The 18,648-nt window shown below is 45.7% G+C and overlaps 1 protein-coding gene across 2 annotated transcripts in view; it reads left to right on the top strand.

Moving 5' to 3' along the window:
* The window catches only part of LOC119446120 (SEC14 domain and spectrin repeat-containing protein 1), a 41,143-nt gene extending 22,501 nt beyond the window's left edge, over window positions 1–18,642 (top strand). The window contains exons 13-17 of one of the 2 annotated variants that reach the window (XM_037710472.2): window positions 1,796–1,916; window positions 4,247–4,422; window positions 9,317–9,424; window positions 12,030–12,274; window positions 17,161–18,642. In XM_037710472.2, the coding sequence (XP_037566400.1) occupies window positions 1,796–1,916; window positions 4,247–4,422; window positions 9,317–9,424; window positions 12,030–12,233 (609 nt within the window). In that variant the 3' untranslated portion in view covers window positions 12,234–12,274; window positions 17,161–18,642. The remainder of the gene's footprint in view (window positions 1–1,795; window positions 1,917–4,246; window positions 4,423–9,316; window positions 9,425–12,029; window positions 12,275–17,160) is intronic. The other variant, XM_049663921.1, reaches the window with a different exon arrangement.
* The last annotated feature ends 6 nt before the right edge of the window (window positions 18,643–18,648 follow it).

The raw sequence follows: 18,648 nt of genomic DNA on the forward strand, positions 1-18,648 counted from the left end.
CATCGGCAACACGCAGAACTGTTGTCGACGCCATCGGCGTTTTGCCCGCGTTCGCTCAAAATGCGTGCGGCGTTGGTGACTGTTGCCGGAGCCTCTGGTATAAATAGGCACTTGGTGCCGCAGCTAAACGTCGCCTCCCTTCCCTCCCCCTCCCCCACGGCCTCTCGCTCGTCGGAAGAAGGCGCGTTTGCTCTACATACATGGTGATTGTGAAGGAGAACAGAGACGCCTACTTCTGCAGCCCTTAAGCGAGCACGGCGCAGAACGCGCATTTGTTCTCCGCCGTGCGTTCACTCCCCGTGAAAGACGCGCCCCTCGCGCCCTTTCACTCGCACATACAGCGTTCGGCGCGCGGCGACGATTTCTTCTCCAAATGACGTCATACGGAACCTCACGGCGACGGCGACGCCGACGGCAGAAATCTGCTTTTGAGTGTCCATGTAATTGCTATCGCAATAAAAAAGTTGCAGTTTCGCACAAAAGCCGAAGCATCGATTGCGATAGCAAATTAGTAGACAGCTCTACAAAGTAAAGATAGTAGTTTTATCGACCGTGTAAACTTGTAAACATTCGCTTATTAACTATATTAACAATCATGGTGTCAGCATGCACAGGCAAACATGAACACATCACACTCGATGAGCGCGCACACGCACTATCAAAAAGCTGTCGTGAGGAAGCGCCGCAGCAGCAGCGAGTGATGCGACCTTCGTGCTGTCTATCGCTTCTACGCAAACTTAGCGCCGATAACACACAGCACGCACGAAGCTAAGAGCCACCGATGCAGACTTTGCCCCCAACGCAGATCGCTTTCAAGATACGGCCTGCGTAACCGCGCGTGGTGGCGCAGTATGCAGTTGATGCCCAAGTACAACGCTGCACGGGCGTGCATTTTTTCTACGTCGCAAATCGCTTTCAAGATACGGCACCCACGCGGCCGCTGCCAATGTCCCCCCCCCCCCCCGTGCCACATGGGGTGGGCGACAGAAGAAGCACGCTTCCGCCCCACCTTTTTTGCTTTACGCGTGCGAGATTGAGCCACAATCGTCGGCTGGCCCTCGCACGCTTTCACTCGCACATACAGCATATGGCGTGCAGCGACGGCGTTAATGCCCTTGGACTTTATACGGGACAGGTATGCGCCAAAACCAATTTTAGGGCCCCAACGCATCATAGACACCATCTTTAGGCAGCAAATACAGATCTCAAGGGCCATACTTTTGCTGGCGGAAACCGAAAATACGTCATAAGTGTCACCCCCGGCTCTTTGGGCGGCTGATGCCATCGTCAAGCAACCAAGCCAAGTGACATAAAAAGTCAAAATGACCGCTTGGGCCGGCGCGGGGTGGCAGTTAGCAACGTATGATGCGGGAACGGTCCCACAGTTGCGACGTAACACCAGGGTATCCAATGCATTGGGTTCTATGGGAGCTGTGCCTGGACCAGCCGAAAACGACGTAACAGCCGGGAAAACGCAGCACCCAGGAACATAACAGCGGGGTTCTACTGTATTTCAACTCACTCATGTTTCTCGCTTCTTTAGTGTCGATGACTCTTGTATGACTGACTGCATAACAAGCACGTGAGCTTGTCTGCTCAACAGACGGCACGAAGCAAGCAACCAAAGCCTGTTTTAAAGGACAGTAATAAATGGGAACTCAAGTGGGTTACAAGCTTCACAATTTGTCTAGAATTTTGGGTACTGACAGATGTTTACCTTCTTTTCAGTTACTAACATTCAGTCGTTGCTGTTAGCTTATTATGTTCCTCCTCTCGTTTTAATTTTGCTCTTCAGTTTCTGGAGCTTGTCAGCACCACAGAGTCACGCCTGAGGACTTCTTGTGATGAACCTGTCACAACAACAGCACAGGTCGAGAAACTTCTCGCGGAGCTTCAAGAAACCGAGATGATGATAGGTGAGCATCGCATCATACTTTCTTTGTGCTTGTATCTTCTTCCCATCTGTTCTATTCTTGTTAGTTGTGCGAGCTATAGTAGGGAGGCAGGTTAAGGGGAAAATATTAACATTAAATCAGTTTAGACTGACAAAGCATTCTTACAGTACTCTGCTTTCACATACTTAGCAGAAAGAGCTTGGTTACTGGCACAGAACATGAATCCATTTCAAATTTTGCTCGGAAACTGCAGCGGTGATAGATCAGTTCAATGTCGTGGACCTTAAAGTGTTTTCAAATGTTTAGGTCATTTTTATACAAAAAGAGCGTGCCTGGGTCATTGTCGCATCTCTTGCATCACTGTGCAACACTCGCAGCCCAATTTCTCCAGTTGCCTAAATCCATATCCTAGCCATAGCTACAGTTGGCAAGTGATGAGATGCAGCCTTTGTGCCTGTATAGAAGTATCAATAATTGCGTGGCAGTTTATAGGATATGTGACAAGGTGCATAAGTATACGTTCTGACTAGAGTTGTGCGAATATTCGAAATTTAAAATATGAATCGGATAGTTCTCGCTATTCGATTCTTATCGCGAGCATCGCAAACTTGCCGTGACCCGTCAGATTTCAGATTCTTTTGACAGGATGGCAAATCGAACCGAACCTGACACGTGGACGGCGCTTGCTCTTTACTGTCGGAGCCCGCTACGCGTGGAGCCGTGATCGAGTCACGGGATGCGCGGACCCTTTCGTTCGTCGTGCACATTGGTCTTGCGATAACCCAACTGGCATAAAGTTGGGAAGCCTTTCTGCATTTAGGAGAAAAACGGGAAAGAAAACCTTTCTACGCAATAAATAAAAGATTGCCGCAAAACACAGGTCCACTATTAAACTAAGAACCTCATTGGTATTCAATACAACAGAATGTTACTAATTCATTAGTTTCAGAGAAAAAGAAAGCCCTTGGTTCTACTGAACAGAAATTCTATTGATAAAATCCAGGCCTTCATATACTAGAACTGAGCTGTAATCAGTGCTGGCATACTAATTTGGTGTTTCCATTAATCAGAGTAGACCGTTCTCTGTATCTCGATTGCTATGCATACTTATATTACGGATAGCTTGCTGCGTTCTTGTTATGCAATGCTAGGAGACTTCCAAGCATGAGCAGCACTGTAGTTTCCTGCTTAAAAATTTTTAAGCATTAAATTTTGTGAAAAATTTTCTGATATTGGATATTCAATTCAATATTTGGCTTTTTTTTCTTGATTCGATTCGGTATTCGATTCAAAATCTGCTATTCGGTATTTGCACACCCCTATAATTATATACAGACAACATGGGAGTTTTTACAGTTTACTTTGTTTAGAAGCTAAAATATTCTATATTCAATTCAATATTCAAAGCCAGATCTTTTCGAGTGCAGTCGACTTCCATCAATTCAACCCTGATGGGGCCGACGAAACAAATCGAATTATCCGGCTGGATGAATTTAATAAGATGCGAAAAAGAAAATGCCAAAACACACTGCTGATTCATTTGGCAGTATTTTCCTGATTCTAACACATCCCCAAATCAAATGCGCGACCACTTTTTATGTGTCCAAAGCAGAAATGTGACGTAGAAATGACATTAAAGCTCCTAAACGAAGTAGAAATCTAACTTGCACCTAATTTTTTAGCAAGAAAGATGGGCAAGAGTCCAATATGTTTTGCACAATGGCGGCCGGTTTCCTAAAGTCAGCTTCGCCGCAATACATCCTTGTTATGCAGTGACGCAGCAAAGGCGGTTTCAGTATCGTGTCCGAGTGCACTGCACGGGCAACTTTTGGCCCAATATTCTTGTTAAAGCCTCTTGTTAGAATCAGGTACATGCATTGTAATCAGATATTGTGAGCTATGGCTATTGCTTGAAAACTTTCCTAAGGCAAGCCAAAAAGAGGCGTGTTTGATGGGAGATTTTTTTTAAACGTGTTTTCAACGCATTCACTGTCCCCTAAGCTCCGCCAAAACAAACACTGCCACTAAAGGGGTTGCTATGAGGGTCACTGTAGGACTCGGGCGTGTGTGGGCTGATTGGTCAAGTTCTAATTATCCGGCGAAGTTCAATTTTAGGATAGAAATAACAAAAGTGTAGGCTCATAGAATTGCGTGGGTGCCAGCCGGGACCTTCGGTTAGGATCGAATGAACGGAAAAATCGAAATAACCAGAGTCAAATTGACGGAAGTAGGCTGTATATGCATTCCTTGCCCTAATGAAGTTTGATTGCAGCAAATGCCTTCATTTGTATCTGTTGAAGCTTGTTCAGCGGAAGTTTTACTGTATTTGTCGCCTTTATGTTGATCCACAGACAGCCAGCTGCAAGCCTTGCGGGACACCTTCCATAGCTATGGTGAGAACACAGAGGGAGAAGTGTTCTGGCTTGCCCGAGAGCAGGTTGTGCACGTCAAGGGACAACTCGCCACTAGAAAGCAAGCCCTTATTCAGGCGGGGCAGTTTCTTTGCTGCGAAGAAAATGCGCTTCAGGTGAGGCTTTTTCTTTCTTATTCTCGGAATAGCAAAATGTTGGTGTACAAAGGGAGGTCTAGTAAGCAAAAAAAAAACTGTCAAAACCTTCTGAAAAGCAGCGTTTAATACGCCGCTACTTTCGATTTTGGCACCTGCAGCGCACCAAACTCGTAGGCTATCCTTAAACTTATAGTTGAGTTCATGGTGTCTCATCCCTTTGCTGTGCTACAGTGTAATTGATAGCTATGTGCAGTTGTGTTTTCTCACATCGAATGGCATGAGTAGCACATTTCCATTCGCACTTATCTCTACGGCAATCATACAATTTCTGAGAGTCAAACGAAACATTGTTTTTATGTTGACTCATGTGAAAACTTCGGCAGCGCGCACGTCGGCTAAAGGCGTAGATTTAGTCTTTTGCAACGCGGATGTGCGCCACACGCAACGTAGTAATGCTATGGCGGTGAAAATTCTATGCTATGCAGTTATACCACGCTATACAGTCTAGAGTCTGGCGCAGTTAGTGTGACCTGCGGTGTTCGGCTGGGCTGGTGCAAGAATAGAACGTGTCCTATCTCACACCAGAGCCGCTATGCCAGAACGCATCGTGCGCTAGCTCAGCTGGCTGGCAGCATGTTGGTCTACGGTTCTGGTGCACTGAAGTGAGCGTGCCGAGTTTGTGTTTTTGCCGAATACGAAACTGCTCGCTGGGTTTGGTGTTGCGCTGCTAAGCCTGTGATTGTGGGATCAAATCCCAGCTGCGATGGCTGCATTTCAATGGGGGCAAAATGCAAAAAACACCCTTGTACCGTGCATGGGGTGCACGTTAAATAACCTCAGGTTTTTAGAATTAATCCGGATTCCTCCACTACGGTGTACCTCATAATCGTGTCGTAGTTTTGGCTCGGAAAACCTTGAAATTTAGTTAAACGTGCCCACTTGCCGCACATAGGTGCGGCAATAGCTGATCATTGTGCTGCCATGGGCCACATTCAACACACCAAACTATACAGGGGGCTAATTTTAAGCGATCCTGGCATCGATGGCTGCTGCCGGGCACACTGGAGACACCGCACTCCAGACTGCCGTTATTCGTGCTCGCATTGAAAGGATTCCTAACATTATGAGCTTCGACAACGATGGCGACACATGTCGAAGGTGTGCAACTCCGGAAGCAGATGACCTGTTTCAGTCAGCTGTTGGTGCTTGTGCCGGCTTGCTGTGCACCTGGAGCCTTGTCATCCACAGAGACCAATCAGACCACTTGGTTGTCCTCTGCAAGTGGGCTCGTTGCGGCACCCCACAGCAGACGCAACTACATGCAACTGTAGTGGCCAACTGTAGTGCACGACAGGGCTTAAATGCGTGTTTGCATTCATGTGCTCCTGTCTGGCCATGCTACGTGGTGCGAATCGGCTTTGTCCTGCACCAGCTAGATCATCGGATAGTAGCCACATCCAAATCGCGCATTTTGAAGTGCTCTAATTAGCTCACTATGAAGCACTGTCTGCCAAGGTGTCTAGCCAAGAGCAAGCAGGAGTGAGTGCATGCTGGCAAGCGTACGTGTGACCTTAAGTTTCACATGGTTAGATACAGTGTAGACCGCTTATAACGTAAGTCACCGAAGTCGCGAATATCCGCACTATAAGCGGGTAGTACCGCACTATAACCAAAGCAACAATTTTCAAGGCCCGCACATATGCAAAACATGTGCACCGAGCCGCCACACGTATGCGACAGTCGAGGAATACGGCTAGAACATTTGCATTCAATTTACAGTCGAATCTCGTTAATTCGAACCAAATCACGCGGCGGCGCCGCCGACCGGCATTGCTCTGGCACTGCCATAGAGTAAAAGCTTAGGAGAGACCCCTCAATGTCGCGCGCGAACTAAACAAAAAAAGAAAGAAAAAAAACACGGCGGAAATTTCACCCTCTCTCAAATGGCAAGGTCGCCAATTCTGCATTGCGCCGGAACATGCGTGCACGTGCCGACGTCTCAGCCACGCTACCGTAGCCACGCGTAGAAAATGGCAGTGAACCCTTCTTTCTCCTCTATGCTTCCTCTACTTTCTAGTCACGTGTTGACCTTGCACGCTGCGGCTACGGCGCAGAGGGAAGCAGTGGCGCTGTCCCAGGCCGGCCAACGAAACTGCCCACGCCGGCAAACGCCCGCTTCCCCATAACGGCAGAAAACGAAACTTCGGGGAGCTGGTGCCGGGCCGGCTGGAACGGCAGCGCCTGCACGGTGGCGGGCGCGCACAATGACAGTCGAAAGTGAGAGAGCTACGAGGGAGGGGGAGGGGAGCCACCGAAGCGGTGGAGTTGCCGAGGCGAAATCCGCTTCCCTGCCGCCCTCCACCCTCACATTCCACAGTCTCCGCGTGCGCCCTTCGCCGTGCTGTGCCGGCGCCGCCCGCTCCCTGAAGTTTCGTTTACTGCCCTTATCGTTAAGCAAGCGTTGGCCGGCGTTGGCAGTTTCGTGGCCCTCGCTCGCTATGCGCGCCGTGATATTTCACGACTCGCACTCAAGATTCTGGTTTCAGCCTCACTGGCTGTTTGTTCGCACCGCGTGCCCTTCTCCTCCACTTCGTCTCTCTTTCTTCCTCGAGCACTCCTTGGGGCGCCCGTTTGAGGGGAGCGTTCGCCGTCTCCGCTGACTTCCGTACTCCCAGGCAGCCGCACTGTAACCGGTATTTCGTTTCCCGCAACTCCACTATAAGCGATACGTGTATACATAGAGTGCTATGGGAAAATTAATGGGAGTCTGAAAAGACCGCACTATATCCGGTCCTGCACTATAAGCGGTTACATTATAAGTGGTCTATACTGTACTAGTTTAGTGTTCGAATATAATAGAAATTAGCGAGTCCCAACGGCTATGATGCCGATAAGCATTGTGGCCAAAGCTTCATTCCTATATGGGAGTGCATGGCCGAGTGTGAGCAGACGATAGTTGGCTTCTTCCGAAAGCGCCTAATTTTCTTATCGACATTCGAAATGCAGATTTTCGCTTACTGAATTCAGCCTATTTAGCAAACTGTGTCAATAAGTACACACAGTAACATTAGGAAGAAGCGCACTGATTCAAACACGCTTCTTGATTGGCGTCAACTATTGACCACTGGCAGCGCCGTGTGGTAATATGCCTGCTGACATCAAGGGGCAGCCACTGGCAGCCCCGACATGGGTGAGGAGAAGACCTCTGTTGAAAAGAGAGTGTTTGAGCAAAAGGTGACTTAAAGCCGGCTTGTGAGCCCCACACGCCACGTACACATGCAAAATTTGGCTGAGAGGCTCACAGCACTGTATGCTATCTACAGAATGTGTTTTTTCACCAAGCCCAGGGGGTGGTTAAGGGCCCCTTTAAACCCCCCATGTGAATGCTCCTTTACTTTCTTTCACTTTACCTCATTTTTAGGATCAACAAAACATAAAATTATAGTATAGCGCAATTAAAAGCAGTTGATTTCCTTGATGCCTTTGGTCACTTCAATGTCTTTTGTCTTCTTTGAAGGCTTTACCGTATTTAATAAGCCCTTCATTTCATCTGCTAATTTTTGCATCCAAGGCTTGACACTTGTTCACCCATGAGCAAAATATGTGGACCATGCAAGTCCATGCCAAACTGCCTCGTTGCACCACCCTCCGGCGCGGCTTCTGCTGTTGAGACTGCATGCCCCATCATATCTGCTGGCGTGACCCACCGTGGTTGCTCAGTGGCTATGGTGTTGGGCTGCTGAGCACGAGGTCGCGGGATCGAATCCCGGCCACGGCGGACGCATTTCGATGGGGGCGAAATGCGAAAACACCCGTGTACTTAGATTTTGGTGCACGTTAAAGAACCCCAGGTGGTCCAACTTTCTGGAGCCCCCCCCCCCACAACGGCGTGCCTCATAATCAGATTGGGTTCTGGCACGTAAAACCCCATAATTTAATTTTTAATTTTTTTATCTGCTGGCGTGTCATCTTGCCCTCCTTAACGAGGTACGCTTCTCGTCAAATAAACGTTCAACCGCAGGCCATCTGAGCCAATTGCTCTCCTCTGTCACATCTGCGCCCGTGTTTCACTAAGTGGCTGCGGCTGATCTGGCTCACGCAGCCATTACGCATCACATTTCTTTTATTATCATGAGGCCTATTTCCTTTCTTCATGCCCTTTTGATTACTTGCGACCAAATGTGTTGCTTCTTACTGAAGCACTATATTGTTTGAAATGGTTCCAATGTTTGCAGCCGCTTCTTCAATCATGGTTTTGCAATCAGTGTCCTTAATTGTTGCGAAAATGGATTGCTACAGAGTATCAACATTATAATGAATGAAAGAAACACCAGCATGTCGGCTTGTCCTAAGAATTCACGAGAATGGAATCTGCGCGGGTTGCCACCACTACCAATTATGCAAGCTACAGTATTCGCAAGAAGCAACTGTGATTGCTACTTTATGGCAGCATGCGGAACATATCTGCCACTGTTCTCATTTTATTGTGGACGTGGCAGTTTTGCTGCCGTGGTCTAGGGAAACCTCCGCTTGCTTACCATGTTGTCGTCTTGAGTGAACAGTTTTAGTTCACACAAGCTTTCATTAGAAAACAAGCTGCATGATGCCATTGTTTTTAGGCGGCAGCCTGGTGAGCATTTAGTTGACGAACAGCAAACCTCTTCATAGAAAGCAACATCACATGCCGGTAAATGAGGGACGTGCATACTGTCGCTTAAGCGCCACCCTCAACAGCAAGCATCGCGTCAGAAAGTGGCGTATTGATGCAGTTTTCCTGCACTCCCGTATTTCGTATACTTTTGCTCACAGGTCTGCATTCAGCAAGCATTATATATGCTTTTCATGGAGACCATTCTCTCTTTCTTTTTGTGTCCCATGTGTTTACATCTCTTGTTTGTTCGTCTCATCACAGCTGGTTTCGTGGCTCGACAAACTCGCTGTTCGCCTCCAGCCCAAATTTGGCCAGGACGACTACGAACTGACAGCGGCAGAGCATTCCAGGCTTGATGAGCTGGCTCGTGTGAGTGGCACTTGAAAATTGTGTTCCTTAGTTGCTCTTTTCTTTCTCTTTTTCTTTTTTTTGGTGCGTATCGCCAAGTAAGTGCAGAGAGCTAGAGGCCAACTTCAATGAAATTTCACTTTGGCTTAATTGGCTACAGACAAATACTCAAAACTAATGAAGCAATCTTGGCAAAACTGCAGGACTGTTGTTAACAGCCTTTAAATAGCACCCGAGCAAACACTGTGTGTACCTTTTTTGTTAATGGATATGACGCGAATCCCAGCACATCGTCTCCGAGATTTTCAGCCCACCGCAGGCACCACCTAATCTCGGAGGTTATGTCAAGAATTTGGGCTGGTTCTTGGTGTTCTGAGTTTTGTGCCATTTGCCTTAAGTGGTAAGAGTGGTGTCTTTTTTTAATTTTTCCCCTGGGATCAATAACGTTTAATTTGTCAAATTTTCGTGATGCATCTACTCATATTTTAAGTGTAAATTTTTGCATGCAGATTGTTCTATAGCTTCACCATCTGAAACTATACTATCACGCGATAAAAAAAATATCCATTGCAGTTGGCCTTTAAGCTTGACTTACAGGAGTGTACAGAGATTTTAGTAGTTTAGTCTTCTCAGGGTGACTATTCTGACACCTCAATTAACATATTTATGGGAGGCATGACATTTGTATTGGAATCTGTCACTTAGAGAACTTACTTTACCTTGTGGGCCTTTTTGCATGGTTAGAAACTGCCTTCACCGCTTGTGGCATGTTCCAAGTCCTCTGTAACGGCTTGAATTCCTGATAATTTATTGCATACTTTCTCGTCATTTTTTTTATTGTTATATACTTTTATTGGCATTAAAGTTCTGATTGGCACATTCTGAAAATGTTAGCAGAATAATGCAGCTTCTGTGGTTTAAGTACAACCAAATTTTGCGATGTTAAGTCTCAAATTCAAAATTTTTTTTTCCTTAAAACAAAGATCACCCCTTTTAAAGTTTTCTGTATGAGTAGTTAATGTCCTTCCATATAATGGCTGCTAGCTATTTGCCAGATTTTTACAGGGATTGCTACAGTGCTTTATAGACAAGTAAACATGGACTAAAAATGCTGTGTTTTCCAAGTTCAGCATGGTATTAGTGGTTTTTATAAGGCTTTTTGGGTACCATTGAGGAAGAAATCAGAACAAGTTAAGGACTGCTGAAAGAGCAATGGAACAAAACATGTTAGGCCTAACGTTAAGAGACCAGAAAAGAGCGGTGTGGATCAGAGAGCAAACGGGGATAGCCGATATTCTAATTGACATTAAGAGAAAAGAATGGAGCTGGGCAGGCCATGTAATGCGTAGGATGGATAACCGGTGGACCATTAGAGTTACAGAATGAGTACCAAAGTAGGGAAGCGCAGTCGAGGATGGCAGAAAGCTAGATGGGGTGACGAAGTTAGGAAATTTGCAAATGCAAGCACGAGACAGGGGTAATTGGAGATCGCAGGGAGAGGCCTTTGTCCTGCAGTGGACATGGATATAGGCTGATGATGATGATAAGGCAGAAATAAAATTTTTGCAGATAAATTGTTTTGGGCACTTTTGTAAATAAGTATTTTTGAGCTTTCATATCCGACCATTTTTTTCGTATACAGTTTGTAAAACCCGCTACATTTTTGGCATTTTTCAATGCATACATCAGAAGAAAAGATTACTAAATAACGGCTAAATTCTTTTCTAATGAAACAACATGTCTGCCGACTACACTCGAACCCGCATATATCAAACCCACATATAACGAATTATTTTGTACATCGAACAGCTGTAAAATCCCCTTGAAAATCCCATGCAAATGTATATATAGCTCGCGTGTATAGAATGCCTGTTCACCAGCGCATTCAATATATTGAACGCGCCGCCACGCTGAAGACCTCAATGTGCACTTTGTGCACTTAGGTCTTCTGGTACCTGGAGGTGGAGAAGAGAATGTGCAGTTAGTTGAGCCATGTGAGTCGTGTGTGCAGTCAGTTGAGCCCCGTGGAGCTGTTCAATTTTATTTTTATTTACCAGAAATATTATTGAAGGTAAATAAAGTGTGCTTGCTTCTTTTTCTGCTTCCGAGTTGCGTGCAGTACTAGTAACATAGCCGCCCTCAGACGCACCAATCGGTAAGCCTATATTAGACTTAATAATAAGGTCTATTATTTTATATATCGAATTATACCTCTATATCGAACTTTTTGTGATCCCCTTCAGATTCGATATATCTGGGTTCCTTCTGTATAATAATGTAAGTCTTGTGGCAATGAAGAAAATACTTGATTTTTGGCGAATTTTTATCTTTCACCTGGTCCGGTATCATTGAAGAAAATAATTTAAATTCGAATAGCCCTGAAACGTAAAAAAATGAAGTTTTTCCCTTGAAATATTTAAGAGAAAGGCTTTTCCTGTCATAACGATGAACTTGTATATATTAAAATAAAAAATTGGAAGTGTTCAAGCTTATTGGTTGGAACAGTTGGCGTGGAATGACCCCATTAGTTTGTTGTATCGGGACTGTTATTCTAAATCGTGCAGGCTATTTTCTGCCCGTTGTGCCCATTTCTGGCTATTGACATTGTGATTTTTCTTGTATGCAGGGCACGTATCATTATGGCTTGAGGCTCCTGGACGATGCTGTGAGGCTAAGGAAGCAGGTGTGTGCCGTGACAACACCCAGTAACCGAGTTGCGGACGCTCTCTTCGATGCATGGATGAACTACGTCGCCATCTCCAAGAGCCTGAGAAATCCACAACGTGCCAGTACCCTTGGCACTGCTGGGGTCAGGGCATCTATCAGCTAGCATGGACAGGCAGGAATGGTGCCTCTTCTGCAACTACTAAGGTAACAACATTGCAAGAAGCCTATAGTACCTGCCATATTGCTGTAGATGCAGGAAGGGGTTGAATTCAAAAGCTAGAGCGCTAGGTGACATACACTGTTTATTTATTTATTTATTTATTTATTTATTTATTTATTTATTTATTTATTTATTTATTTATTTAAAAATACCTCAATCACCAATCAGGACATTGAGTAAGGGAGGTGTCAAGAAAAATAACAAGTTCAGTGAAAACAAAACAAAACAACAAAATGAAGAGCGCAATAGAACAAACAACAAAATGAAATATACTGGTGGAATCTCATTGATACAAACTTCATTGGAACCATAAAATAAAGCGTATCATGCGAGAATCGTGTCATCCAACGTATTATCCAACCAAATCGTATTGCAGTGTAGACTGCTTATAACGCAAGTTGCCAGAGTCGCGAATATCTGCACTATAAGCGGTATCACACTATAACCAAAACAGCGATGTTATTGCGATAGCAATTATAGGGACATTCCAGGCGCATTTCTGCCGTAGCTGTTGCCGTGAGGTTCCTTATAAAGTCCAAGGGCAATAAAATCGTGACTGCGCACCATATGCTGTAAGTGCGAGTGAAAGCGTGTGAGGGTGAGCCGTGGATTGCAGCTCAATCTCTCGCATGCAAGGGAGGAATGTGGGTAGGAAGCATGCAGTCTTTCATCGCGCACAAGGCTCTGGGGGGAGGGTAGGAAGGAGGGGGGGGGGTTCTACTGCGGCCGGCCCGGGCGGCCACGCGCGCCCCCCGGGACCACTGTATCTTGAAAGCCATCTGCAATGGGGGCACAGTCTGCCGTGCGCTGTGTTATCACGGCTTCGTTCGCGTTGATGTGAGATGCAGCACGAAGGTCAGTTCGCTTGCTGCTGCTGCCCCGCTTCCTCACTCCAGTATTCTGACAGCGAGTTTCCGCAGTCATCGGGTGAGATGTGTTCATGCTTGCTTGTGCTCCCGTGACACCATGCTTGTTAATGCACAGAGAGCCGTGGCAGCAGACGCACTCCCACCGTTGTGTCATTCTGCCCTCTCCGTGCGAAAAATGCTGGGATGCATGGCCGGCGTGTCTCGGCGCGGCGGGAAAAAATAGGAACGGAGCTATTCACATGCCAGTAACATAGGAATGCACGTGACGGTGCCAGATGTGCCGGTTGCATCATGTCGTCTGAGTATAGACTCCGGTTGTCTGCCACCGTGACGTCGTGGAGCTCGACACGCCGTAGTACGTCGGAGTATCTCTGATGCTTGAAGGGAGCGTTCGGCAGCTCAGTTGACTGCTGAACTTCCAGGCAGCCACACTGTAACAGTTATTTTGTCTCATGCAACTGCACTATATCATAGAGTGATATGGGAAAATTAACGGTAGTCTGAAAAAATCATATTATATTCGGTCCTGCACTACAAGCAGTTACGTTACAAGTGGTCTATACTGTATCAGGAAAAAAAAAAGAAACGTAATATGCAGGAACATATCGAGATTCCACTGTAGGTGACAAATTTAAGATTGACGGCGTAATTAGCAATCAAGCTGTAGATACAAAACACTTTAGCGAGACAAGGGTAGAGGCGTATTAGGACAAGTGTACAACCAACAGAACAAATTAAGTTTTATTCAAAGATTATCGGTACAGGGCGAAGTGGCAGGGTTGTCGTCCTTCCCCTCATGTGCCAGTGGTTCTTTGGTCCCTCCTCTCCGTCGGCACACATACCATATTTGCACGATTCTAATGCGCCCTCAATTTTCGCGGGCTTAAAGGGGCCAGCATAGTAAAAAAAAACATTGCCGATCTGCAAACGAGGCTCCTGTGAACATTTAAGCCAGATGTTATTGCACTGCATGCTGCAGGGAATTTGCAGTCTTGTGTCAAAAGCAGTGAATAGTCATTTGCTCTCGTGTCCACTATGTCGTCATCGAAATCAACTGGCCTACCAACGGTATTGACTGATCTTGGAATTGCGAGAACATTCTCAGTAATACATAATTGCTAATTTTGAGTTGAATAAATGAAAAATATGTCTACGATCTCAAAACGACATAAAAATCATTTCATCTTTGCACTGCGCGTAGCTGCGTCTGCTGCGCGTGGCTTTCAAGATGGCACTGGCAAGCTGCGTAGCGTAGTCTACCGCAGCCGCCACGAGGTGCCACGACGAGCCCTTTCACTGCCCCGACACTCAACTTTTGACTGGGGCTTTGCCCTCGCTTTACCATTCTGTAGCTTCCAGCGCGCTAGCGGAAAGGAAAATAGAAAGAAAGCAGGGTAGTAGTGCGATAACTCCACTTATAGTTGAAGAATTAAAAAAAAAATTTTGTGCGAGATTCGTGCAACGACTTATTTTAAAAGTGAGACCATTCTATGATTTGTTAGAAAAGTGTTTCAGGGCCCCTTTAAGGTAAGAAAATAAAAGAGCACCTTAATGTAACATACGCCTGATTTATAAAAGAAAAATATAGCATGTGCCCATGTTCACAATCGGAAAAAAACAAGACATGGGTAGAATTTACCTTCGCAAAAGGGAAACACTTATTTTAATTGAGCTTTCATAACAAAAGTGGCCATTTGTGCTTCATTGGCCACAGAGACCAAGCACATTGATAATGTGGTATTCTCGAACGATCACTTTTAGAGATACTACTATCGCTTTCACTTGAATTTGTGTGACTGCATCCGACTTGTCTAAATATACAGCCAAGAGGGTTCCCAGCACTCCATGCAGATAACAAGCTTGGCGCAGCACCAGAAATGCTGGTGATTGTGTATGCCGACACAACCACTTCCGAGCGAAAGTGACAGTATGCCCCTGAAGATGATCGTAGTTGAGCACTAAATGAACCCACAGCTACCTTCAAGAAAACATGCTCTGCCTCCCTCTCGGGATGCCGATGACTCTGAGTCTGACAGCTCTGATGGTAGGCTGTTGCCAACACCACGAATGTGGTTTTAGCTTCGTATCCAATTTTAACGGGCAGGCAATTTTCGGACCGCCCTTTTTTTTTTTTTTCGGAAAAAAATGTGCGCTTTACATTCGTGTAAAAATGGTAGTATCTCATCCTGAGCAGACTAAAGCCATCCAAATGAATCATTCAGGTTCTGGCTGGCTGAAGGGCTTTGTACAGGGTGCAAAAGCTACCAGTTGCCATGAGGCACACCAATGCAGTGAAGTGCACTAGTCGGTACATCACTCAGACATTGACAAAACCAAACGGGCTACATAGTACACTTTTTGACACAAGCCCCATTTGCACAACAGTCATCAGTGCCACCGATGTTACAATTTGACTGTTGTAGCAGGCTTTGAACAGATCACGAGAAAACAGCCTTTCTAGTAAGGTCTCACTGATAAAAGAATCATTGAAGGTAAACAAAAAAGAAGAAAAAAAAGAGAGAGAGATTGTGTTAGCATGCTATGTGGCAGGCAAACATAGTGTAGCCAGCGGCTTCGTATTTTGCAATATTCAAGGCATGCATGATGAATGGTAAAGTGTTGTTTCTATAGTCCAATGCAACATACGTTAATAAGTGTTTGGGGGTGTGCTTTGTGAGTACATTTGATAGCAAATGATCGAGTGTCAAAAGCTGGAGGTACGAAAGTGGACAACTTCGTATACGACATACACAATAAATACAGTCGAACCTCGTTCATACGTTCTGGGGAAAAACATGAGAAAAAACTTGCTAACTGGGAACACACGATCTGAAATCATTAAAAATTGACAGACTCAGCTGTAGTTGGCATCCAAGTAATGCGAAGGTTTGTGCGAATCGTTGCAGCATGAGACGCCGATGCGCACCGAACTGGTGGGACTAGAGTGGCCCGATACGTGCGTTGTTGTTTTTACGGTTTCGGCAAGCTTGCGTTTGCACTCCTCAAATTTGGCCTGCGTCAGCAGCTTCATCGAGTGGGGCATTTTGGTGGGAAGTTTTGACGCACCCACTCAGCGTGAATCATTGCGGCATGAGATGCCGACGTGCATGGTGTGGGCCCGAGCGATTCGAGACGCACATTGTCATTTTCCTATTGCGACAGAAAAATTAAACGAAATAGAGCGGGTGGGCTATACCGAAATACAATGCCGCCAAAGTGAAACTTGATGCTCACTTTGCGCAGCCTGCAACAGAAAAAGGCGGCGTGCTTGGGTCATCACCTAAAGCGTGCAGTATGCTTCGAACGGCACTGTGCCCCACATGATCAGATGGTGAAGGTGCTTATCGCAATCGGTTGGCAGCGATAGCTGTGAATGCGGCATGCGACAGTCTAGGAGGAGATTTGCTGGTACTGGAATAGGAAACCAAGTGCGCACCATCGTTTTCACCTGAGACAGGCAGGCAAGTATTGCAGGGAAGCTGCTGTAGCGGGCGGCTACTGTTCTCAATTGTGCGCGCCTCGTGCCTTTTCTTGTTTACAAGGAATCTAGCGGCCAGATAATGTATCATACGATCGCACTGTGGCGACGTACTTAATGTTGATGCCGAAAGATTGCGTGTTTCAAAAACCTATAAACCGGTAAAAAAGAAGCGGAACTGTTATGGGTAATTTTTTGTGTTCTCTATCATGAATCGTTGCCACCAGGAAATCATACGTAACGGAATCGTATCAATGAGGTTCTGCTGTACTGATTAACAGACAAGAACAGAAGCTTAATCCACAGTAAAAAGCTGGAAGGCTGCTGAGCTTGGAGCCCTGTAGTTGGCACTTTTTGTTTTTTTTTCCATTTTTTGGTAATTCAATTTCAGTTTCTTACTGTCGCTTATGACAGAGTAAAATCTCATTTCGTATGTGTTGTTATTACAGACGTTTTGCTAATATGTATTAGCCTTGGGCTCTGTGTCGAAGATTCTCCTTACTTTGTATTGTTTCTTGCATAGGAACAGAACTGTGAGCAACGAGAGGAGAAGTGAACAATGTGCAGCGCTGGCTACAGCGAGGCTCGTGAAAACTTGTGAGACAAGCCAATGGCACTTCTTGACGTACCCTCCTGGTGATGTACTGCGAGCCCAGTTCAATTGAAGTCCGTCAAAGCTGCAGTCTCGGCACACACGTGGACAGGCCACAGACGTCTTTATTCAGCACAAACCAAAGAGCGGGAGTAAGTAGCAGGGAGGAGCTACTTAAGCAGCAGCAGGAGCCAGTGGAGCGCAGCAAAGAGGCGCTGCTTCTCTCGGGGCACTGTCTTCGAGCTCATCATGCAGCCCTGCAAGTGTAAATTGAAAAGCCACCGACAAAACCTGGGTGCAAACCTGGGTGCAGCCGCTGCATTAGAAGAAAACTAATGGCTGGGTGAAAACTAAAGGCTGTACATATGCCGTCCATGGGATAGGCCTTTGCATTTGCTGTGTACAGCTAATGCAAAATCTAGTTTCTGGGCAATTAGCACTACGAAAAAACTACTTAGTCACTGAGAGGAGAGCAGATTTTCCTCATTTTTAATCGCCCATGACAATGCAGGAAAAAATTTATCATATCAGCACTGTAATTAAAAACCTGCATTACACTGCAAATTTTGGTATTCATGCTCGGTCAAGCAACTACCGTCCTAACCTATTAATTTAGTGTGACCTAGCTCATGCCTATAATGTCCCCTAAATAAAAATAACTTAAGAGAGAGAGGGGTTGCAGGTTAACAAAGGAGCTTTTGAAGAAGCACTAAAGATCGCATAATGAGCGATGAAACGAAAAATGATAGGCAGACCGTTAAGAGACGGGAGTCAACGGAGCAAATTGGGGTAACCAGTATTCATGTTAAGGTTGAAAGAAAGAAATGGAGCGGGGCAGGACGGTGTAATAATTAGGGATAACCGGTGGTCTATCAGAGTATCTATCAGTGCCAAGGAAAGGGAAGCACGGTTGATGATGGCGGAGAATTGCGTGCTGTGAAGAAATCACAAAATCACGCATGCATAAGACAGGGGTAATTGGAGACCACTGGGAGAGGCTTTTGTCCTGCAGTGAAAATAAATAGGCTTACGATGATAAATGGTGAGAGCAGCTCACAGAAGAGCCACCTACAGTTTTCTTTAGTTGTCCCCATCTCTGCTTGTTTACTAGCCACTTGCCAAGTTTGTAGAATTCACAGTTGGGCATGTTAGTACTACAAGTTTACCGTGCCATAATGTGAAAGGGCAAGATGTTTTCTGCCTTGATGGCACAGGATACTTTGTCAGGTTTTATGAATGAGATCTCGCTTTTTGCACATACCACTTGACAGAACTTGCTGCCGTGGGCATTCCTTATTGGGGTCATTTTACTTTTAATAGCAAGTTATATACTTGGTGCTTGCAGCAGTTTGTGAAGCCCCCTTGTCTGCAGCATCCTGTCTGTCGTGTGCTTCTGAGATGTACACTTATTTGGCATCT

The sequence above is a fragment of the Dermacentor silvarum genome, chromosome 3, assembly GCF_013339745.2.
Source record: "Dermacentor silvarum isolate Dsil-2018 chromosome 3, BIME_Dsil_1.4, whole genome shotgun sequence".
Classification (NCBI taxonomy): Eukaryota; Metazoa; Arthropoda; class Arachnida; order Ixodida; family Ixodidae; genus Dermacentor; species Dermacentor silvarum.